General features: G+C 55.0%; 6 protein-coding genes and 2 pseudogenes across 6 annotated transcripts, besides 17 other annotated features; 2 read left to right on the plus strand and 6 right to left on the minus strand.

Annotated features, from left to right (window-relative positions):
- Positions 1 to 10,899: part of a sequence feature (areas not merged during assembly with more than two copies in the genome that could not be assigned to a particular haplotype) that runs on past the window's edge.
- Positions 2,309 to 2,725, minus strand: Tc00.1047053510693.141 (annotated as a pseudogene).
- Positions 3,428 to 3,476: a sequence feature (A-rich).
- On the minus strand, positions 3,824 to 4,831 carry Tc00.1047053510693.150 (mucin-associated surface protein (MASP), putative; the record flags this gene model as incomplete). Its single annotated transcript, XM_815563.1, has 1 exon — positions 3,824 to 4,831. One exon carries the CDS (start codon positions 4,829 to 4,831, stop codon positions 3,824 to 3,826), a length of 1,008 nt encoding a protein of 335 aa, XP_820656.1.
- Positions 5,833 to 7,786: a mobile genetic element.
- Positions 10,415 to 10,462: a sequence feature (A-rich).
- Positions 10,475 to 10,503: a sequence feature (AT_rich).
- Positions 10,797 to 12,056, minus strand: Tc00.1047053510693.163 (mucin-associated surface protein (MASP), putative; the record flags this gene model as incomplete). The annotated part of the gene is made up of 1 exon (XM_815573.1): positions 10,797 to 12,056. One exon carries the CDS (start codon positions 12,054 to 12,056, stop codon positions 10,797 to 10,799), a length of 1,260 nt encoding a protein of 419 aa, XP_820666.1.
- Positions 10,900 to 11,986: a sequence feature (haploid, non-Esmeraldo-like haplotype).
- Positions 11,139 to 11,201: a microsatellite.
- Positions 11,214 to 11,392: a microsatellite.
- Positions 11,405 to 11,655: a microsatellite.
- Positions 11,695 to 11,867: a microsatellite.
- Positions 11,987 to 12,169: a sequence feature (areas merged during assembly that could not be assigned to a particular haplotype. This can correspond to areas where the two haplotypes were merged or to regions with more than two copies in the genome that were merged during assembly.).
- Positions 12,170 to 23,520: part of a sequence feature (areas not merged during assembly with more than two copies in the genome that could not be assigned to a particular haplotype) that runs on past the window's edge.
- Positions 12,221 to 12,315: a sequence feature (A-rich).
- Positions 12,593 to 13,222, minus strand: Tc00.1047053510693.176 (annotated as a pseudogene).
- Positions 14,796 to 14,911: a sequence feature (A-rich).
- Positions 15,218 to 16,189, minus strand: Tc00.1047053510693.190 (mucin-associated surface protein (MASP), putative; the record flags this gene model as incomplete). Its single annotated transcript, XM_815564.1, has 1 exon — positions 15,218 to 16,189. One exon carries the CDS (start codon positions 16,187 to 16,189, stop codon positions 15,218 to 15,220), a length of 972 nt encoding a protein of 323 aa, XP_820657.1.
- Positions 16,365 to 16,459: a sequence feature (A-rich).
- On the minus strand, positions 16,730 to 17,386 carry Tc00.1047053510693.200 (mucin TcMUCII, putative; the record flags this gene model as incomplete). Its single annotated transcript, XM_815565.1, has 1 exon — positions 16,730 to 17,386. The coding sequence occupies one exon, from the start codon at positions 17,384 to 17,386 to the stop codon at positions 16,730 to 16,732; it is 657 nt and encodes a 218-aa protein (XP_820658.1).
- Positions 16,842 to 16,943: a microsatellite.
- Tc00.1047053510693.210 (uncharacterized protein) lies at positions 21,504 to 21,995 on the plus strand (the record flags this gene model as incomplete). The annotated part of the gene is made up of 1 exon (XM_815566.1): positions 21,504 to 21,995. The coding sequence occupies one exon, from the start codon at positions 21,504 to 21,506 to the stop codon at positions 21,993 to 21,995; it is 492 nt and encodes a 163-aa protein (XP_820659.1).
- Positions 22,585 to 23,163, plus strand: Tc00.1047053510693.220 (mucin TcMUCII, putative; the record flags this gene model as incomplete). The annotated part of the gene is made up of 1 exon (XM_815567.1): positions 22,585 to 23,163. One exon carries the CDS (start codon positions 22,585 to 22,587, stop codon positions 23,161 to 23,163), a length of 579 nt encoding a protein of 192 aa, XP_820660.1.
- Positions 22,924 to 23,051: a microsatellite.

Genomic DNA, 23,520 nt, shown 5'->3' on the forward strand with positions numbered 1-23,520 from the left:
GCACACACAGTCTAGGGAGGGACAAAGAGAGGAGGAGGAGAACACACACACATCAGCAGCATGGAAAAGGAGGAGTAGCGTTTGCATGAGGGTTGTTGTCATGAGCATGGGGGACGCGTGCACGCAGGAAGAACAGGCAACAATGAAACACCGGACAGCACGGCACACAGCTCCACGGCATGTAAAACCCACCCGCAGCTGCCCCAAAAATGGACGGGAAAGAGGGCGCAACAGTACGGCAGGAACACAGTGATGCCGGTGCAGAAAAGGATCCCAAAACGGCGTGAAAAAGAAACAAAAAACAGTCTTCCCCCACAGCGGCCACACCCAACAACGCAAGTAATAATAACAGAAACAAACACCACACACGGCAACTCACAGCGGCAGTGAGTTCCCTGTCGCCAATCTTCATGGCTGCACGCTACCGCACTCCTCGTGAGTCCATCGCTCCGCTGCCTTCCTCCTTCCCGCGGCTCCCCGCACGAACAGCCACGACACACAATCGGGTCCATCCACACCCGTCGCCACGCCGCCCTCAACAACCCAACAGTCAACCGCCCAAAAACCGTTGCGAAAATCACACACCCGCAACAAAGCACTCGACGCAACATCGTCTCACGCGGACCCCGCCGTCAGAAGAACGTCATGCCAACCGTTTGGACGGCACACGGTACAATCGATCGACAGAACAGAGAGAAGTAAGACAGGCACTCAATCAAGGATGCTCCACGCACACAGCCCTTTTGATGCCGCCGCTGCTGCCACGGGCACGGCACCCGAGCGGAGAATGACACGCAGTAGAAAAGGCCTCGCAAGAGAGAAACAATCCACACGTCCATATGCAAAGCGCCACTCAGGCTGCTGCAGCTGCAGGGTCCGTGGGCAAAAAGCGCCTTACTGAATCCCGCCAGTTACGTCAGTCTCCCCTCCCACCAATGTAGCGCATAATGCACGGCGTGCGTCCACAGGCATACATTCCCGGTGCCCTAGCAACACTTCAGAACACACATAATGGAGAAGGGAAGTATCATTACACAATGCCAAAGCAGGTAAATAAAAATAGGGAAATCAAAACCTCACAGATCCCTCGCACACGCACACAAACACAGCACAGTATTCTTCAGAATAGGTCAGACAAATTGTTGTTCCCAAACCCATTAAAACACGCGTAGTGCCGCCACATTAGCGACCAACAAAAAAGAGGGAGAGTGCATACAGCATGTCCCTGGTACAAAGTATACAAACAAGCAGAGTGTATGTATATACTGATAGGGACATGCCAGTTGATATAGGCCTTTCTCTCTTGCACCCACTGCTGAGTGTTGGCACCGCGGCGGCAGCGCCAAGCAGAAGAAGCAGCGGAAAGGGACAAGCAGCAGCCGCACTGTTACTGCCGTGGATCGGAGGCGGGGCGTCCTCCATGTCTGCCTCCCAACCCCCGCACACCACCGCCGCATCATCCTCCCTCGGCGGAGGGTCCACGGCACCGTGCGCGGCATCAGCGGCATCAGGGCTCCTGGGTCCCGTGGCTGTGGCACCGCCACCGGCCTTGTCGCTGGCGGCCTCATCTCCTAATGATTGTCCCACAACAGACGTCACACCATCGGCGGCCACATCGTCGATGTCCGGAAGATCGCTCTCCCTCTCCGCCTCCTGCGGCGCACCCGCCGTGTCGCTGGGCAAGCGCACTCCGTTGCCGTCGTGGCACCGGAGGCAACCTCCTTCTCCTCTGGCGACGGATGCTTCTGGGGAGCAGCCGTGTCCAAATACTTCGGTGGTGTGCCACGGCCGGTCTCAATGCTCTCTGGATCGGGGACGGATGCCCGTGGCAAAGCTTGTTCAGCATATGCCAGTGAAACCGTCCTACTCCACACACCCTCTCTCATCGCCACCCCACGGAACCACTGGAAGGAAACTGACGCTGGTGGCGGATATCGTGCACACCTGCGCGTGGTCACGGCAAATAGCTTTTCCCTCGTCGTAGGGCGGAGCAACCCACGTAATCGTCGCCTCGGCCGTGCATGGGGCACAGCGGGCGTTGCCCTCTTCAGTCACTCTCAGACGCACCCGCATGCTGAGGCACCGCAATGCCGCATGCATGACAGCACCGAGATGTATGTTTCTTCCGGGTCCCTCGCATCCGTCGTGTTGGTGGGAGGTGTGTCCAGACACCACGAAGAGGGCTCATCCCCAGGCATCGCAGACAAAAATTCTCCCCTCCAAATAACAGCGGCAGCATCCCTCACATCCAGTGCGGGACCAATGATGGGGCAACTGTCCATCGGGCGTTTTGCTGACCCTTCATGGATAATTCGTCTACACACCAACCACTGGAATACCGATCCAACGTGCAGCGTCTGGCAGGAACGCCCGCTTCGCAGAACATCTGGGGATATTCACTCATGTTCGGTGCGGAGCACTTCCTCTGCAGCAGCGCACAGTCCGAATTCCTTCACCAGCGCATCGGCTCCGCCATCTCCCACCTCACCCTCATGCAGCCCAGGTCAGCCGGTGCGGCCAGCGTCAGCTCCGTGCGGCAGACGGCACAAACAATCGGTGCCATCCACTCATCCTTCGCGTGGCGCTGCGACCAGTGCGACTCCAGCGTCCTCCCGTCACCATCGCCATCCTGCAGCTCCATGCCATCAATGTCGTCGCAGTCGTGGTGCTCACTCGCAGCCATCGCGGCATTCGCTGAGTCCACCGACAGCGCTCTGCCACGCACAGCACCATGTCAGCATTGGCAACACCAGTGGAACAATGCCCAGCACGCACCGTAAACCGAAGGCAAACGCTGCCCGTGGCAAATGGGGGCACAATCAAAGGACCCTCCAGTGGCTGCACGAGCAGACGATCCGCATGCGTTTTGAAAGCAGCAGGGACAACTTCATTCTCGAGGATGGTCCCGTGCGCAGAGGATACAACGTCACCTTCACACTCGCAATTGTCATTCAATGAATTCATTGCGTGGTACCTCTCTGAGATCCAATACTTCCCGGTAGCATCCAGGTCCCTTGTGGATACGTTGATGCGGATGGGCGTCCATCCCTCCCAATGACGGTCTATGACCGCAGCGCACCAACTGCTCAAAAAGGGTGCGTCCCTCACAACGACGCGGATCCAATTCGCGCTGTCGGCACGCATCACATATTCAACAAATCGAGGGTACGTCAAAGTGACAGCAAAGCACCCGCTGGCAATCACACCACAAACATCATCACATGCAGCACCAGCGTCTCAAACTAATGTGGGGTGTAGAGCAAGTAAGCCATTGATGTGGGTGTTAAGCAAATATTTCTTGGCTCACTGAAGCAACAAGGACCGATTGCGTGGGAAGAAACAAAGAACAGGAGAATACAAAAGGGAAAATTCAGCCATCCGCACTTTAAGAAGAAAACCAATCAATGAAAGTAAAATGGGTGCTCTCAACCACAACAGAAGCAAAGATTCAAAACAAAAAAAAAAACAAAAAAAAAGCCGAAGCGTGGGACGACAAGCGCACACACACTCTCATTACTCCCGTAAAGCAAAACACACACACAGAGGGAGAGAGAGAGGTCGCCCACTCAATGCAATAAAAACAAAACAGAAACAGTTACGGTGCTCCGCCCATGCAGCCAGGCAGGACGGCAGCGGTGCGTGTCGTGCAAAAGAGAGCACCAACGGGCCTGCATGGGTGTGCATGCATATATACAATGGGCACATTATGTGTGTGCTTCGTGGGGTGAGGTGAGGGCGAGAGTCCATGCAAGGGGACACACACACAGAGAGAGAGAAGAAAGAGTGTGTGTGCGGGCGGTGCATGGCTCTCTCACACTCACTCTCACGCGGCCACCACCGCAGCAGCAGCCGCACACGCAACAACAAGAAGAAGAAAAAGAGGGGAGGTGGTGTGGGAGGCCGCGGTGCTGCCGTCACTGCCTTCAGACTTCAGTGTTTCATTTCTTTCGGCGGTGGCCGTATTCACTGTTTCTGGTGCGGTCTCAGTGGGTGCAGAAGCAAGGTTGGTATTATGAACTTTGTGGTCGTTTGTTTCTGTGGGGTTGGGCCGTGGATCATTGTCATTATTCTCAGCCCCCGTACCCTGGGCATCGTCATTGTCATTTATAGAGATGGATGATGATGTCGTTTCCGCATGTTTGCCGTCATCGTTAATCTCCACCAGATTTGATGTGTCGCTCTCTTGTTCTTGTTGCTCTGCCTCAGCATCCCCTGGATGCCGTTTCAGTGCTTCGGACAGCGCTTTGGTTTGTGACGCTGTGTTTTCTTTATTTTTTTCTCTTGACAACTGGGAGAGATTTCGTGCCGCTGAGCCCTTTCCTGTTTCTGGAACAGTCACTGCTGGTGATGCTTTTGGCTGTGGTACTGCCGAGATTGGTAGTGGCGGTGTCTTTATCGTAGGGGTCGTATTCGTCGCGTTATGTGCCTTTTCCGCAACCTCTCCATTAGGTGCTGGCACTACCGGATCATGTTTTTTTGTTGTTTTTACCACCAATTCTTCGGAATTACCCGTTGAACCTGGGGAATCGGCGTCACCAACACCTGGTCCAGGCAGACCAGACGCATTTGTTTCATCCTGTGTGTTGGACAACCCGCCTGATCCCCCTCCCGCAACGGCCGAAACTGGCTTATGTGACGCACCGGCACTATCCGGTTTCTTGATTGTGTCAGGAGTTAAACCTGAAGAACTGTCACCCGTACTTTGCAACTGTGATTGTGTGAGCGGTTCATTGGGGACACCTGTTTCTGCAACAACCGCTTTCGTGCAGAAAAACGGGCAGCAGCACAGGGCAAGCACCAACAGGGCGCACAGCAGACGGCACGTCATCATAATTGTGAGTGTGGTCGTTCAGTGGTGTGGAGCTGATCCGCACAGTGAGGAAAATGGAGAGCAACAGGGGAGACGAGAGGTGCGGCAGACACACACAGAGGGCACACCACATGAGGAGAGGGCAGCAGCCAGGCATGCACCGTACGCCACACACCACGCACGACACACACTCCAATCCACGGCAGCAGGCACACACACACACACAGCCCTGCCGCAAAACCAACACACAGATGGAGGAGGGAGAAGCAAACAGGAGCGGCACACAAGGCTCCACCGCATGCACACACGGCGAGAGCGGTCCGTCGTGTCGGCACCCCTCACGGAGGGTGCGCACACACACAAGAAGGTGCAGCGCACACAGCAACACAAAAGCAAAGTAACAATAAAAAAAAGGAATAATCCCCGCACACCACGCGGATTGTTGGTCCACGGGAAGTGCAGCCAATATTCACCACAAAGCAGCTTGTTATCTTGTTTTGGTTGTATGCTGCTACAATAGCGAATGAGTAGCGCAAGGACCGTCCGTACAAAAGTGGCAATTCTTCCGTCGTGCGGGCTGGGGCAGTCCCACACAGTCGCAGTCCATATTCTCAATGACAGGGCATTTCTGCAGTGGATGGGGCGGAGTCTCCCGTGGTCCGTCGGGGATCAGCAGCCCGTGGCGTCTGTGATGAGGCGGTGGCGGAAGAGCCTGGTCCATCTCGAGTGCCCGCATTTGTGCTTCCTGCGTGTCTTGCCTGCCGGCATGATTGGCAACTTCGGTGGCGACCGGCGCTTAAGGCGCCTGTTAATAAGACGCTGGCACCATTGTGGCATCCACATGTGAGGCCCTCGCAAACTATCGGAACGCCAGGCTGAGCACGTCCGGCGTGTGCCCTCATACTGTGGACGGAAAAGCGCACTCTGCCGCAGGTTGGGCAGGAGGAAATCAATCCGCCGCTCGCTGGTCGGCAAGGAGTTGCGGTGCTCACGTCGGGAAGAGGTTCCGGCGGAGGCAGAGGCGGGCCGGTCACCGCAGTGAGGGAGGAACGGCACCACCGACACAGGGGGTGCCTTGTGATCCGCAGGGCGCGTGCAGGCCTGTTGAAGAGTGGGCGGGTGTCGCATCGCGCCTGTGCGCAGTGCCGCCACTCGGGGCACGATGTCCGGGCCAACACCAGGAATAGAGTCCTCGCCACACCGACGGGCGCCTGTCACGCGGTGTGCGCGCCTTCCTTTTCCTCCTGGGCATCCTTCCATTATAACCTCTTGACGGCGGTAAGGAAGTCCACGTGCCAGGCATTGACGCAGTCCTGCGAGAGGAATCGTGCAATCGTGGCTTGTTTGTCAGCGGCCTCACTGCGTGGAATACCGCAGTGTGATGGGAAAATATAAAATCCACAGGGTGACCTCGCTTCACCAAGGAAAGCAGCATAATCCAAATTTACTCAGTAACGCGGTCTCGCACGGTCGGTGGGCAACGCGGGGTGCCTCAATTGCCTAGAGGGAGTCCGTTTCCTCCAGCATTCGTGTGGGCGATTGGGGTGTTTCCAGACAAGGAGGTATGAGATGTCTAAAAACATTTTCGATCGCAAGGCAGTCTTCCCTATATGAGCATGCGAGGCTGCCAGCTGCTGCACGATGTACCTCCACAGGGAGATCGGTTGTCGTGGTGGAGTCATATAATAGCGCAGCGGATCCAGATGCGAGGGCAGCGAGATATGAAGGACCGTCCGTCCACAATTCAAAATCACAATCCCCCAAAGAGGAGTGAGTAGAATAAAAAGCCGTGCGCTTGACGTCGTCAGAGGCGTCTTGGGCAAAGCGTGGCTGATTAAATTCCACTTTATTGCAGCTCACAGTGTCCCAGGGAAAATACGATGTTGAATAGGAGGAGCACGATTGTGGTTGTGGGGTGTCCCAATAATGTCACAGACGCGTAGCAATCCATTAATAACAGCATCTCTCGGAAGCGGGATTGATGTCGCCGCTTTTCATGCATGGACGGCGGCGTGGCCTCCAAGCGGATTGCGCCACACACTTCCTCAATACATCGGAAAAGTGTAAGGCGTTCGTGTTGTGTGGGTGCGCGGAACCCAATGGTCCTCCGCAGCGGTGCTGGATTGGCGGCCAGGTGGACAGAAGTATCCTTCTTTGATGCGCGTGGACCAAGCGATGCAGCGCAGCTGTCGCGGTGCCGCAGTTCCAGGCTGTGGAGGTGAACGGGGACCGGACACGGTGCGATTGCCTCGCCGCCGCGGTGCAGCGCATTGTGGACGCATCCAACCAGAAAGTATTGCGTGGTGTGCTGGGACGCCCCAGCCTCTGCACCCAGCCGCAGCTGATGGCGGCGTGGCACGGTCCGCATCGCAGCAACGGTGACATGCACAACAAAATTGAGGTGTCGATCAATCGCATTGCCGAGCAGACGCACCGGGTGGGACTTGACGCGTTGGTTCCCATCGTCTGGGCGATGGTCGGCCGTGTCCTCGTCAGACTGTCGGTGTGAGGCGATGCAGAACAGAGCGGCCCCGCTCCTGTCCGCGTTGATATTCAGGCTGTGCTCGGCAGCAAATGTGGCCACAAGGGAAACGACAGTTGGCATTGCCGCAGCACGGACACGGATGTCTGCACACAAGGCAACAAGCGTGCGGCCGTCAGCGTGAATGAACGCCGACGCAAAGTGAATGCTGTACAGGCGGTGCAACAGACCATCCACGCGGTGGAGTAGGAGCTGCGGTCCAAGGAAGCTGCATTGGGCTGCCACGGCTGAGGCGAGCCGCTGTCAGGAATATTCTCGGCGAGCACTCACCCAACGCCGCCGCCTCGCAGGTGATTGCGCCACCAGCGTTGGGAGCGACGGCCCAGGCGCGGTAGCCCGTCGAGCACGGCCAGCACTCACCCATCGTCCGCGGTGTCGAACGCAGTCGAGATGCCGATCCGGACGGCGAGAGAACGGTGACGGCGACGGTGCAGCGCGGGACGCCGCCCCTAGCAGGGCAGAGAGCAGCGGGATGGGCCGGCAACTCTCCCTGTGCGGCATGTGTCCTTCCCGTGTCTGTGGATGCGAGTGGTGTCCCTCTTTTCCCGGGAACCTCGCAGGCTGCCGTCAGCAAGGGAGGTATTGATAATCGTTCTGTGCAAGCAGCGGTGCAAGATGGCGCAGAAACTCATTCAATACGCCGACGGGTCCAGGGGCCATGCCAGGCAAACAGTCGCGGATGGCCGAGTCAGGCACACACGGCGTGAAGGGCCAATTCATACCTCAGTCATCAGAGGGCACGCAAGCACAAGGTGTGCGGACAACAGTGAGGATCGCAGCAAGTGCGACGCGGACAGTGTGACGGACGAGCGGGTTGCCCGCTGCAGAGGCAGAGCACAGACGCGGTCCCAAGAGCACCGCAGCCCAGCCGATCCCGGAGGGCGTGGACGTGGTGCCGCCATGCCTCGGAGCACCACAGGCTTGGGCTCGAGAGAGTACCAGGCTATTTCGCGCGGACCTCTGGCAGCATGGAGAAAACACGGCGGAGGGCATGATTGCGGTCCTCCCGTTTGCGGAGAGCTTCAGCACGGGGCAGGCTGCCTCCCGGTAAGAAAGTACGCTCGCTGCATGCTGTCGCCGCAACAGACTCGGCCTGATACATTCCGTCCGTCGTGATTTTTGTGGGCTGTCACGACGGCCGCGCGGTATGGTACATTTGCGCATCTCCAACCATGTGTTCACAGTGGCCAGAGGTGTTACCACACGCCTAGATGGAAGCATCACAGTCGGCTTCACGCAGGAAAAGGGCGACATGTTTCCGTTGTGGCAGCATGCCTGCCTGTCGCGAGAGGCCGTCCTCCGTCCCTGCAGTTTGGGATGGCAGATGGTGGTCCGAGTCCATGTAAACGGGTGGACGTCCAGTGGGAGACATGCAGCACGCGTTGCGCATTCACATTGGGAAACGAGACGCTGCGGCTGCTAATCCGAGTTGCCTGTGCCGGGTCGTCGGACAGCTCACACTCCATGCCGCTTGAGGAGGTGGCGAGGTCCTCTCCTGACGTCGTGGATGATGAGCAACCGTCCCGCAGCTCATGGTGTGAATTCAGGTCGTCCGCAATAGGCTCTGCAGGAACAAGACAAAGAATGGTGCTCGCAGAGTGAGCAGCGTGAGCAATTACTGTAGGAAGGCTGCAGAGGTTCACCACGTACATGCTGGGGCTGGCCGGTGGGCACACGCAGAAGGCGGTGGTCTCCAGGCAGTTGGTTCCAGCAGCGACAGGCGCTCGCACGGAAAGGTGTGGCGCACAACGAAGGCCACGCCACCGGCACACCCACTGCAGGCCTGGTGGAAGTCAATGCAGACAATGAGCCTCGTCGCTGGCACTCTGGTGCCTGCACTCCTGCAGAAGAGCCATTTCGGGCCGGTGCTGCGCCAGTCAAGCAGCAAGGGCAATCCTGAGGGGAGAACGGCCTAAAGTTCTGAGATGCGGCTATTGAGGACACCACCGCAGCGGGTGATGGCGGCAAAATGACCGCAATGAAACGACTGTGCGGTTGTCAGTCGGGCTGCAGGCAAACTGCCTCGCCGCTCCACAACCGACAGAGCGTGGGATCTTCTCGAGGGGTGACGCCGTCGTGGTCCCCGTCACGCCCGCAGCAATGCCCTGCTGCAATCGCTCGCACAGAGAGACAATAAAGAGTCTTGTGGATGTGTGCCGAAAGCACAGCGACTGTCATTGCCAGAGACGGCCATCGTGGCATCGTCCGTCACGCGTCAGCACACACCAAGCAACGCCTGCACCCGGCAGAGCAAACACACAGGAGAAAGAAGAATGGTCCCAAGAGCAGGCAACACCTTCACACATGGCGGGCATCGTGCAGTGGCGTCAGTCGGCCTCCAGCACTATGCAACAAACGTACCACACGCATCCATCCAATGACACCGTGATTCCCACTGCTAACGGTAGACTCGCAGCGACCATACTATGTCAGCACGGGATGCAGGCCAACGTCCCACCGTCACCAAGACATTCCTGCAGAGCACCGTGCAACTAAGTATATATATGTGTGTGTGCTGGAGGAGCAGAAGAGAAGAGGAGAACAGGGAGGCACATCAACACAGCAACAGAGACAACTGGAGAGCAGCGACAAATGCGGCACGGCCCAACTTCAACAATCACGCACGGTGGCAACGCACTCACATCCACAAAAAAACAAAGAACAGAACAAATCCTTAAAGAAAAACACGGCGGCAGGGTGTGGCTGTGTGTGTGGCGCTGCGGGTGTCTGCCCGCCCTGGCCGCAAAGAAAACAAAACAAGAGGGAAGAAATGTGTGCTCCGCCCCACAGGCCCTCGTCGCACGCCCACACGTCACGGCTCCCTCAGCGCGCCGTTCGTCGCGGCCCCTCCTCATGCGTGCAGCAGGCGAGGCGCACAGGGCCGTCGTCATGAGCGTGTCGGTGGTGTGCGAGTGGAGCAGTTGGGCGGAAACACACGGCACCCCTCACAGGAAGAATGCAGCAACAAACAATTAGAAGAGGGAAGAGTAGAAAAGAAAAAACACGTCCATAGTGATTGCCCCCAAAAGCAAAAAGAAGAGATGGGGCAGTGAGATAAAAGCAAAAAAATTAACAAAAAAACAAAAAGAAAAAAGAAATGAAGAAAAAAATCACACAACCAGAAAAAAAAAAACATTTAAAATATTTTAAAGCAAACAGCAAAGAAAAATTAAAAACACTTAAAACAATCATAAGAGAACAACAAAACAGAAAGAGTTACGGTGCTCCACCCATGCAGCCAGGCAGGACGGCAGCGGTGCGTGTCGTGCAAAAGAGAGCACCAACGGGCCTGCATGGGTGTGCATGCATATATACAATGGGCACATTATGTGTGTGCCTCGTGGGGTGAGGTGAGGGCGAGAGTCCATGCAAGGGGACACACACACAGAGAGAGAGAAGGACGAGTATGTGTGCGGGCGGTGCACGGCTCTCTCTCCCTCACTCTCACGCGGCCACCACCGCAGCAGCAGCCGCACACGCAACAACAACAAGAAGAGGCAAGAGAGGGGAGGTGGTGTGGGAGACGGCAGTGCTGCTGTTGCTGTCGTCCTTAATTGCGGTTGCATTTGTAGTATTAGCAGTTTTGTTTTTCGCGGATTCGTCGCCATTTCCTGCGGAATGTTCACGCTGTTGGTGTTGCTGCTTTTCATGCTGTTCGTTTTCTTGTCGTTCCGGTTCTTCTTCTTTTGGAAGCTCTTGTTTTTCTCCAGTATGGTGTTCGACTGAATTATCCTGATCATGTACTGCTGTTTTTACCTCCTCTTCTCCGACTGCTTTACCTCGCAGTGCTTTTGCCGCTTCTGTTGCCGTTGCTGGTGCCTCTGCTGTCTTTGCTGCTGTTGCTTTTGCGTCCGCTTCCGTTGCTGCTGCTTTTTCTGCTGCTGCTGCTTTTGCTTCGGCTGTTTCTGCTGCTTCTTTTGCTTTTGCTGCCTTTTCTGCTGCTTCTTCTGCTGCTTTTGCTGCTGATGTTGCTATTAGTGTTGCTGTTGCTGCTTCTTCTGCTGCTTCTTCTGCTGATGCTTTTGCTGCAGCTGTTGCCGCGTTTGCCGCCTCTGCTGTTGCCTCTGCTGCTGCCTCTGCTGCTTTTGCCGCTTCTGTTGCCGTTGCTGCTGCCTCTGCTGCTGCTTCTGCCGCTTCTGTTGCCGTTGCTGCTGCCTCTGCTGCTGCCTTTGCTTCTTCTGTTGCCGTTGCTGCTGCCTCTGCTGCTGCCTTTGCTTCTTCTGCTGCTGCTTTTGCTTTTGCTGCTGCTTCTGATGCTGTCGTTGCTTTTTTTGCTGCTGATTCAGTTGCTGCTGCTACTGCTTTTGCTTTTTCCTCTGTGTCTACTGCCTTTGCTGCTTTGGCTGCTGCCTCTGCTTCTTTTGCTGCTGCCTCTGCTTCTTTTGCTGCTGTCTCTGCTTCTTTTGCTGCTGTCTCTGCTTCTTTTGCTGCTGCCTCTGCTTCTTTTGCTTTTGCTGCTGCTTCTGTTGCTGCTTTTGTTGCTGCTGCCGCCTTTGCTGCTGTTTCTGCCGCTGCCTTTGCGTCAGCTGCTGCTTCTGCTGCTCCTTGTTCTTGTCTTGCCTTCAATCTCGCAACTGGAATAAATAATTCTTTCAGAATGCGGTCGTCCCCACAAGAAACAACAACATCTCCATCGGCCGCACCGCACCACAGCACGCAGAGGGCACACACCAGCAGCACACGGCCAGTCATCGTCATCGCCATCACTCCTGTCACTTGCGTGCAGCCTTCAGCACAAACTAACAAGTCAACAGAGAGAAAAAGAAGAGACACGGTACAGTAAAAAACATCAGCAGCAGCAACACGCATTTCATGAGGAATACTAAACCAATAAAGGTGCAAAAACGCACAACGCCCTGTAATGATTTAACAAGAAAAACACACAAAAAAGGAAAAACCAAACTAAATTAAAAAATCAGCAATGAGAAAAACAGTAAAAACACAAAAAAACAAAAAACAAGAAGCTGCACCAAATGGCTCCAGTGTGCATGCACCCTCTCTCAACAGTGCGTCCACGCAAACAGTTGTACGCGTGTCGTGCATACGAGTGTCTCTGGGATGCGTTCAACGTGACGAATACAGGGAGCAGCACAACGCGGAGCACACAGCAGGGCAGCAGAAGCAATTGAAGCAAAACACAATCATCATAATTACTCTTATTTATTTACATCGGACCACAGTAGACGCACACATAAATACCCGCGGTTGAGTGCTGGCACGCACAGCCCACATACACCTCTTCAGCCAAGAGCGGTGTACGCCAGCGCGGATACGGCGAGCAGCAGCGAGGCACACACACCCACGCAGAGCTGCTGAGGCTGCCGTCGATTTCGCGAAGACGTGACGGTGTGTGGGTGGTCGTCGTGGTTGGCGTTGTATTTAAATTTGACATTTTGATCTTCTGATTTTTGTATCTCTGCCTTATGATTCTCATCGCCTCGTGTATTTTACTGCTTCCTTTTTATTTTGTGCATCTGACATACCGGTCGCACCTTGTGTGTGTGTGTGGAGACTGAGTTGCCAAACCTGCTGGCTCTGGATTATCGCTAGCCGAACTCAGTGACTCTGGCGGAACTCGTGTCTGTCCAGTGATGGCTGTGCCTGCTTCCTTTGGCAACGAAGGTCCTGAATACTCAAACCCTCCTCGCTGTCTCTCCCACTCTCTGTCTGTGGCACACCGGTCTCCCCACCATATGGCTGTAATGCACCAGGCATGTTTCTTGTAGGATCCGGTTTCCCTAGCGCAGGGCTGGGAGGACGGCTGTTATCATTATTATCGTCTCCTGTCGCCGTCACGCACACGGACGAGCAGCAGCAGCACAAGAGCGCAAGGACCAACACGGCGCCGCACCGTCACCATCGCAGTCATCGTCACCCGTAGTGGAGTCGCTGGTGTCAGTCAGCCGATCGGTGAGACGGAAAGGAAAAGAATGGAACGAGAGGGAGAGGGACGGAGCACAGCGGATACAGCGAGAGAGAGCGCAGACAATATGAGGAGAGGGCAGCAGGCCCAGCCGCACAGTCCACACACCACGAGACGGCATCCACGCAAGGAAGGCACACAACGCCAGCAGCCACCCACCATGCAGGAGGAGAAGACATCCACCACCATCTCCCCCAGCTCATTCCCGCAGCCCCAGGGAAATGGCAAAACCCCGCGGCCACCACACAACGCACACGGAGCAAGCGAACCCTCATCCATCCATGACGCGGCACAAAAATTTCCTGCCATCCCGCCCTCAATGGGACACGGAGCCCAACTCAGCGCAGTCACACGCGGTGCATCACACCCACAGGAAAATAGACTCGGGTGCACTCCCTCTCTCCCTCCTCCTCATGGCCACGGAAGAAGCAGCAGCCACACGCAACTGCCAGCATGCACTACAAAAGGTGCATTCAAATCCACCGCAATGTGCATCTTGTGTGCCTGTGGTTGTGTGTGCCTGCAGCAACACAAAGCAAAGAAGTAGAAAAGAGGGAGCAGAGTATGTGGAGGGACGCACAAAAATGTACAGCGGGGACGAATAACGAAAACAACAACAAGAAGACCGCTCAAACTCATGACTGCACTGCAGCCCAAGCAGTGGCAATCCACACAATATTTATTGAAAACAAAAAAACGTCCCCCTTCGTCTTATGTAAACCCCACCACACAAAATAATTATAAATGAAAAAGAAATCGTCCATTACTGCTCCACACAAATTTAAAATAAGAAAAAAATCGCCTGGCTGCGTGTGGCCACACCAAACTGTCTGTATGTATTTTGCCCGCAAAAGAAAATTAAAAGATGGTTGCGTGTGCTTCAACCGTCCGACCCTCCGTGTGTCCGCACATCGTTTATATTTCATGGGGTCATCTGCGTGTTGCTGCTCCCCTCAGCCCTCTCATCGGCGCGTGAGTGCGGCCCGCAGAGCACAGTCACTCGTGTGTGTGGGGACTGAGAGAAGCACGCAGACATGACGGCAGTCGCGTCACTCCATCGGGAGAGTGAGCGCAGCAAAAGAAAAAGAAATCATCGGAGGGGAGAGAAATGCTCACGAGGCCGACACCGAAGGGTGCGCCACCGCATGAAATAAACACGCAAAGCAAAACAATCCTTAAATAAAACACGGCGGCAGGGTGTGGCTGTGTGTGTGGCGCTGCGGGTGTCTGCCCGCCCTGGCCGCAAAGAAAACAAAACAGGAGGGAAGAAATGTGTGCTCCGCCCCACAGGCCCTCGTCGCACGCCCACACGTCACGGCTCCCTCAGCGCGCCGTTCGTCGCGGCCCCTCCTCATGCGTGCAGCAGGCGAGGCGCACAGGGCCGTCGTCATGAGCGTGTCGGTGGGTGTGCGAGTGGAGCAGTTGGGCGGAAACACACGGCACCCCTCACAAGAAGAGTGCAGCAACAAATAATTAAAGAGGGAAGAGTAGAAAAGAAAAACGTCCATAGTGATTGCCCCAAAAGCAAAAAGAAGAGATGGGGAAGTGAGAAAAGAAAAATAAAAAGTAAAAGAAACACACGCACACATAAATAAAAAGAAATTAAGAAAAAAATCACACAACCAGAAAAAAAAAACATTTAAAATATTTTAAAGCAAACAGCAAAGAAAAATTAAAAACACTTAAAACAATCATAAGAGAACAACAAAACAGAAACAGTTACGGTTCTCCGCCCATGCAGCCAGGCAGGACGGCAGCGGTGCGTGTCGTGCAAAAGAGAGCACCAACGGGCCTGCATGGGTGTGCATGCATATATACAATGGGCACATTATTGTGTGTGCTTCGTGGGGTGAGGTGAGGGCGAGAGTCCATGCAAGGGGACACACAGAGAGAGAAGGAAGAGTGTGTGTGCGGGCGGTGCACGGCTCTCTCTCCCTCACTCTCACGCGGCCACCACCGCAGCAGCCGCACACGCAACAACAAGAAGAAGCAAAAGAGGGGAGGTGGCTTTGACGCCGTCACTTTCGCCAGACGTCACCGTGGTGGTTTTTATACCCGCAACTTGGAGCGTTCTTTCCTTCGGTTTATTAGTTTTATTTTCCTCTTGGTTTTCCTCTGTCCCGGCAACATCGGGTTCCGGTGCATTGTTCGTAGTATCTTCTCCAGTGCCCTTGTCCGTTTCGTTATCACCATTATCCCTGGCAACCGTGGGTGTTGTTGTGGTTGGATCGGCTTGACTGTTAGATGGCTCATCCTGCTCGGTGTCTGTGACTGTGTCAGTGTCCCCCTCTTCCGAATCGTTTGTTGGCCCCGTGTTCAATGAGCCTTCCTCTGAATTTGGCACCGGCACTTCCTCTGCATTGGTGGGTTGCCCTTTCAGTGGCGGTGATGGTGATATTTTTGTTGGTTTTGCTAGTGAATTCGTCAAAGGTGTTCCCGCTAGTGGTGTCGGTGCTTCTTCCGGTGTCTTTCTCAATTCTTCTTCATTGTCTTTCGGTGCTTCTGGAACTGATACTTTCACTAAAGTTACCGCAGCAGGCGACAGGTTGGTTTTTGGTTTTGGGCAATCAGCAACATCATCTGGTTTTCCAGCGTACTCTTTGCAAATACCCTCAACATTAGCGTCCTTATTTTCCATGACAGTATTACCGTAAAAAGCGCTGCAAAGCTCATTCATTGCATCACGCACACAGCAATTCACGGCTAACTCCTTCAAATCCTCATTATTCCCATACGGTTTTTCCACCTTGCATTCGTTCCTAAAGAGTTCATGCCAATTTAGGAACAAATACTCAGGCCAAACACTTTGGGCACGGGTAGCATCAGGCGCCGATGACACCACCGTCGCAGCACCGCACCACAGCACGCAGAGGGCACACACCAGCAGCACACGGCCAGTCATCACCATCGCCATCACTCCTGTCACTTGCGTGCAGCCTTCAGCACAAACCAACAACACGTCAACGCAAAGTGAAATGAAAAGGAGAGAGACACGACACACTCACAGCTGCCAGCAGAGGCAACACGCACTTCATGAAAAACATCAAGCCAATTAAAGTTTAAAAAGGCACAACAACATGCAAAAATTTAAAAAAAAGACGCACAAAAGAAAAAAACAAAAACTAAAAAAAAGCAACAACGTAAAAGAGTAAAAACACAAAAGGAAAAAAGACAAAAACAAAGAGCTGCACAGTATGGCTGCAGTGCGCATGCACCCATCCTCAACAGTGCATCGATGCAAACAGTCGTGTGCGTGTCGCGCTTGTAACTGTACCTGGAATGCGTTCAACATGACGGATGCGAGAGCAGCAAAATGGAGAACACAGCATGAAGCGAAAGCAAGCAAAGCGAAACACGATCATTACTTTATCCCATTATTTAGTACATCGGACCACAGTTGACGCGCACAAATACTCGTGGTTGAGTGCTGGCACGCACAGCCCGCACACATCTTTTAGCCCACTGTGGTGTACGCCAGCGCGGATGCGGCGAGCAGCAGCCGGGCACACACCCACGCAAAGCTGCTGAGGCTGCCGTCGATTTCCCGAAGACGTGACGGTGCGCGGGTGGTCGTCGTAGTTGGCGCCTCTGTATTCGTGGTTGGTGCCTTTGTTGTAGTGGTTGTTATCGTTGTTGGTGCATATGTTGTAGTCGTCGTCGTGGTCTTCTCGGCAGGATCTTCGGCTTCCTGATTTGCTCCTTCTGCGGATTGTCTTGTGCTGATTTCTGGTCCTGGATTACCGTCCGTATCATGATTTTGTAACGTGTTAGACACGTCACCTGATTCCGGACCTGCAGCGGTCGGGGCTGGTCCCGCTACTGCAGTAATTCCCAGGTCCGCACCGGACCCATTACCTAACGACCCTGAGTTACCGATTTCCTTACGTGGTCCCTCAGGTACAAGGGACGGTGAAATGGCAGCCTTTCCAATATCTTCGTCTTCGGGCTTAGACTGTGATAAAGAGTGCACTAAACTGGTGCCGTTTCCTTCAGCCTCAGCCTCACGATCTTCAGCTTCAGTATTCTCAGTAGACTCTGCCGCACACACAGACGGGCAGCAGCACAGGGCAAGCACCAACAGGGCGCACAGCAGACGGCACGTCATCATCATCGTGAGTGTGGTCGTTCAGTGGTGTGGAGCTGATCTGCACAGTGAGGGACATGGAGAGCAACAGGGGAGACGAGAGGTGCGGCAGACACACACATGAGGGCACACCACATGAGGAGAGGGCAGCAGCCAGGCATGCACCGTACGCCGCACACCACGCACACACAGCCCTGCCGCAACACAAACACACAGATGGAAGAGGGAGAAGCAAACAGGAGCGGCACACAAGGCTCCACCGCATGTAAATACGGCGAGAGCGGTCCGTCGTGTCGGCACCCCCTCACGGAGGGTACGCACACACACAAGGAGGTGCAGCGCACACAGCAACACAAAAGGCCAAAGTAACAATAAAAAGGACATCCCCGTAAACCACGTGGATTGCTGGTCCACGGGAAGGCTAGCCAATATTCATCACAAAGGCAACTCAGTTGCCTTTGGCCTTTGTTCATATTCAGCGCAAGGAATGGAAGAGTGCAGGAAACCATTTATTTTTTTTTTCTTTTTGAATATTGGCAGATATCTGCATATTTTGTTTTGCAGAGGGTAAACCTTCATGCCTGGATCGTGTGTTTCAAGAATTTCCGCAAGGTGCACAATTATTTGTTTTTCCCACTTGTGAATGTTTCTTGTGTTGGTGCAGCCAATAATTCGGTGTGTGTTGTTCCTGCCTTTCGCTTGTAAAGTGCTGCAATAGATGTTTGTTTTTCCTTTCGTTGCTGTGGCACATGATTCCTCAACGCTTATTGCGGTGGAAATTAAAATATTTGAGTGGACTCCCACACACCAGAACGCACCTTCGCTCCTATTTATTGGTGCATGGAAGGGCATGTGTGTTTGGTGGTGTCTCGGCCATATATTTTGTGGGCGTACATTCCCCTGCAGGCTGAGGGCGGAATGACGCACCGTCGCGGTGCACTTCCCTCGCATGCCGCCCACCGTGATTCATCATGCATCACCCCCTCACATATTCCGTGGTGCCACACCGCTGATATTGTTGCAGCCGCTGTGGTTCCGCGTATTTCACGCATTTCATTGTGCCACAATGCATCCGCTCGTGTGGCCGCCGCATCCAAACAGCGGTGCCCAACACCGTGAGCGGCAGTCCACATCCTTGCATGTCCCAACGCAGTGGTGTTGGACTGTCAGCCAGGCGTCAGACAGCAGGAGAGTCTTGTGCTGGCAGTACAACACACAGAGCTGCAGTGGATGACTCGGCGGCGACGCATCTATTTGTCGCAAAGCAGTGAAAAGGAGTCGGGCAAAATAATGCCGGCTGCATTCACAACACCACATCCACAGCCAAGGCATGCGACGTGATGTGTGTTTCACTGGTGCTGTGAAATGCCTGCAGACGACGTCACTAGTGGAGGCATGACACCCATGATCAGCGGACAGACAATAATCGGCATGGGAGGCTACAAGGGGCAGCAACGACGCCAGCAGCAGGAGCAGCCCTCTCCCTCTCTCTGCTGCCTCCGAGAAGTAAATATTCCACCAGCCACAGCTGACTGTGCAATCGTGACACTCCATGCACGTCGTGGCTGCGTCAACACATCCTGCTCCCTGCAGCGCCTCAAAAGATGCCTCACTCCGTCCACTGAGTGCATCGATGTGGGCCGTGCCTCAGCCGTTCGTGAGGACTACAACGATGTGAGGGTCACCGAGTCGCAGCATGTTTGTTGTGACGTTGTTGCATGGCACCTGCACACACACACACGCAGCGCCTGCATCCCTCCATTTTGTGTTCGCCCTCCGCCGGAGTGGCCACACACACGGGCAGCAGCAAAATCACTTCACCCTCGACGATCCAAAATCAACACCGACATCCCTCGCGACGCAAAGATCTCAGTTGCCAGCACGGGCTTCATGTCGCTCTGCCATCGACGCTGAAACACGGCACAGTGCACGCACTTATTTTCCTCGTGTGCAGTCAGCCGTTTGGTCCACACATTCTTCGATGGGCTGACGTCCATAAATGCACGCCACAAAAGCCACTGTGATCACACACGCTCTTGCGATGAGCGTCGGTGTGTGCATGGATCCGCTGCTCACAAGTGCTGGCAGGCAGCCTACAGCCGGTGCCCTCGTGCCACTTCATCGGCTCCAGCACGGAAAACAGAAAATGGCCCATTCCCGATGCACTTATTCCCACCAGCAGCACCAACACGCTGGTCGCCAGCCGTCATTCCTCAGCACATCCAGGAATGCTGAAAAGTGACGTGGAGCCGTCAGCCAGCAATGCCACAATCCCCGCACACATTTCGGCTCCACCAGAGAAGACACACAAATCACAAACAACGCCCTCCACATTTCATCCGAACACCATTCCGACACACCGCGACACGCCAAACAGAAGTATTCGTCACCCCAACGCACCTCCTCACACAATCACATAGTCCATGCACCACGCACGGCAGCAGCCCACACGCGGTCAAACAAATGTTCCTCGGATCGGTGTTATCCGCGTGTTGCAGTGGGAAGTAAACAAAAGAGACAGCTGTCAAACCCCAAAAGGGTGCCACGACTGGCCGAAATTCAACGTAACGCAGCCACTCAAATGAATTCAGTCCTAATGCCCTCAGCCTCCCACCTTCTCCCACAAAAGCTGCCAACCAAACACACCGTCCAATAAATTCGCTTTGCAAAAAAAGGAGAAACCGCAGTGCCTCCTGCTGTCATCAGAGATGTTGTTTGCTGATTAATGCGGAGGCACTCACCTGCTCCTCAAAACGACGCTGTGCAACTGCAACGGCTTCTTCAGAATCGCAAGTCTCCAACCAGTTCGGGAAGCTCCTACGCACCTTCGTCACACACCACAATGCAAATGAAAAAACAATGCTTTAGTTGGACTGCGATGCGGACCGTGCCACGCCGCCATCAGCTGCGGCTGGGTGCAGAGGCTGGGGCGTCCCAGCACACCACGCGATACTTTCTGGTTGGGTGCGTCCACAATGCGCTGCACCACGGCGGCGAGGCAATCGCACCGTGTCCGGCCCCCGTTCACCTCCACAGCCTGGAAGTGCGACATCGCGACAGCTGCACTGCATCGCTCGTTCCACGCGCATCAACGAAGGATACTTCTGTCCACCTGGCCGCCAATCCAGCACCGCTGCGAAGGATCATTGGGTTCCACGCACCCACACAACACGAACGCCTCACACTTTGGTATATTGAGGACGTGCGTGGCGTGATGTGCTTGGAGGCCATGCCGCCGTCCATGCATGGAAAGCGGCGACATCGATCCCGCTTCCGAGAGATGCTGTCTTCAAGGAACTACGACGCGTCTGCAGCCACATGGTGATCTCCCGGACCACATCCGCGCCCCTCATGCTGAGCACCGGATTTTCGTCCGCGACACTGTGAGCTGCAACGAGGTGAGCGTCTTCTAGCCACGGCATGCCAAGGACGCCCTGAACGGTGTCAGACGATCGGCCCTTGAAGCGGCCTGCGCTTTTCTGGGAACGTATGACGCAGGCCGCTGGACGGACGACTTGTTGTCTCTCACTGAGCTTGCATCTGGATCCGCTGCACTATTATACGGCTCCACCACGACAACTGATCTCCCTGTGGGGTTTCACCGCGCAGCTGCCGGCAGCCTCGCATGCTCCTGCCGAGCAGAGTGTCCTGCCACTGAGCATGGCCACAGACACTTCCCAGTTCCCCGCCTGGCAGCAGCATCCCAATCGCTCACACCAGTTCATGTCGCCACAGACTCCCTCTCGGCGATGGAGTCGCTCCGCCTTGGCTCGCTGGCGGTGCGCGACGGCGTCACCGAGGAGATTTGTACCGCGCCGCTTTCACTGGCGGATCGAGGTCACACTGTTGGCTCCGTATTTTCCCATCACACTGCGGAATCCCACGCAACGCGACAGCGGACGCTGACGCCGTCGTGGGGCGATCCCTCCCGCAGGGCTGCGTCAATGCCTGGCACGTGGACTTTTTCACTGCAGTCAGGTGGCCGTACTGGAAGGATGTCCAGGAGGAAAAGGAAGGCGCGTCCACCGCATGAGAGGCGCTTGTCGGTGTGGCGGGGACTCTATTCCTGGTGTTGACCCAGACATCGTGCCCCGAGTGGCGGCACTGCGCACAGGCACGGTGCGACTCCCGCCCACTCCTCGACATGCCTGCGCGTGCCCTCCGTATCACAAATAACCCCCTGTGTTGGTGGTGCCGTCCCTTTCTTACTGAAGAGACCGGCCCGCCTCTGCCTCCGCCAGAACCTCCTCCCGACGTGAGCACCGCAAATCCTTGTCGACCAGCGAGCGGCGGATTGATTTCCTCCTGCCCAACCTGCGGCAGAGTGCGCTTTTCCGTCCACAGTATGAAGGCACACGCCCGACGTGCTCAGCCTGGCGTTCCGATAGTCAGCGAAGGCCTCACATGTGGATGCCGCAATGGCGCCACCGTCTTCTTAACAGGCGCGCGAGGCGCCTGTCGCCACCGAAGTTGCCAAGCATGCCGGAAGGCAAGACACGCAGGAAGCACAACCGCGGGTACTCGAGATGGACCAGGCTCTTCCGCCACCGCCGCATCACGGATGCCACGGGCTGCTGATCCCCGACGGACCACGGGAGACTCCGCTTCATCCACTGCAGAAATGCCCTGTCATTGAGAATATGGACTGCGACTGTGTGTGACTGCCCCAGCCCGCACGACGGAATACTTGCCACTTTTGTACGGACGGCCCTTGCGCTACTCACTCGTTACTGTAGCAGCGTACAACCAAAACAAGTTAATAAGCTGCTTTGTGGTGAATATTGACTGTGCTTTCCGTGAACGAGTAATCCACGTGGTGTGCGGGGATTATTCCTTTTTTTTATGGTTACTTTGCTTTTGTGTTGCTGTGTGCGCTGCACCTCCTCTTGTGTGTGTGCGCACCCTCCGTGAGGGGTGCCGACACGACGGACCGCTCTCGCCGTGTGTGCATGCGGTGGAGCCTTGTGTGCCGCTCCTGTTTGCTTCTCCCTCTTCCATCTGTGTGTTGTTGTTGCGGCAGGGCTGTGTGTGTGTGTGTGCCTGCTGCCGTGGATTGGAGTGTGTGTCGTGCGTGGAGTGCGGCGTACGGTGCATGCCTGGCTGCTGCCCTCTCCTCGTGTGGTGTGCCCTCTGTGTGTGTCTGCCGCACCTCTCGTCTCCCCTGTTGCTCTCCATTTCCCTCACTGTGCAGATCAGCTCCACACCACTGAACGACCACACTCACGATGATGACGTGCCGTCTGCTGTGCGCCCTGCTGGTGCTTGCCCTGTGTTGCTGCCCGTTATTGTGCGTGGCAGCAATGGAAGAAATAGCTCGTAGTTCTGGAAAAGATTCCGTTCCAAAGGATAATAGGCCAGAGAAACCAATGCAGGTAACGGATTCACAGAGTACACTTCCTCCTCCGCCGAAGGTAAGTGAGGAAGGGAAAGTAACAGTAGAGTCACAAAGTGATCTCAGCCAGGCACAGGATCGGGAAAAAGATGAGAAATCTACTGAGGAAGAGGCAGATCGTCATGAGAACGATAACGCAAATGACAACAATAACAAATCAAATGCAATAAATACGACAACCACTAAGACAACTGCGACAACCACAACGACCACCACAACAAAGGCACCAACCACGATCACCACCACTGCGCCGGAGAAAACAAGTACTACGACCACAGAGGCGCCAACCACGACGACGACCCGCGCACCGTCGCGTCTGCGAAAAATCGACGGCAGCCTCAGCAGCTCTGCGTGGGTGTGTGCCCCGCTGCTGCTCGCCGCATCCGCGCTGGCGTACATCACTGTGGGCTGAAGAATTGTATGAGGGCTGTGCGTGCCAGCACTCAATCACGGGGATTTGTGCGCGTGTGTTGTGCTGCGATGTAAACAAATAAGAGAAAATAATAATTGTGTTTTGGTTCATTTTCTTCCGCTGCCCTGCTGTGTGCTCCACGTTGCTGCCTCCGTATCCGTCACGTTGAACGCATCGCAGACACACTCATACGCATGGCACGCACACAGCTGTTTGCGTGGACGCGTGTCTGTGTGTGGGTGCATGCACACTGGAGCCATACTGTGCAGCCCTTTTTGTGTGTGTGTTTACATTTTTTACTTTATTGCTATTTGTTTACCTGTGTTTTGTTTTTAATTGCTTTGTGTGTTTTCTCTG

Source organism: Trypanosoma cruzi, genomic scaffold, assembly GCF_000209065.1.
Source record: "Trypanosoma cruzi strain CL Brener 1047053516815 genomic scaffold, whole genome shotgun sequence".
NCBI classification, from domain to species: Eukaryota; Euglenozoa; class Kinetoplastea; order Trypanosomatida; family Trypanosomatidae; genus Trypanosoma; species Trypanosoma cruzi.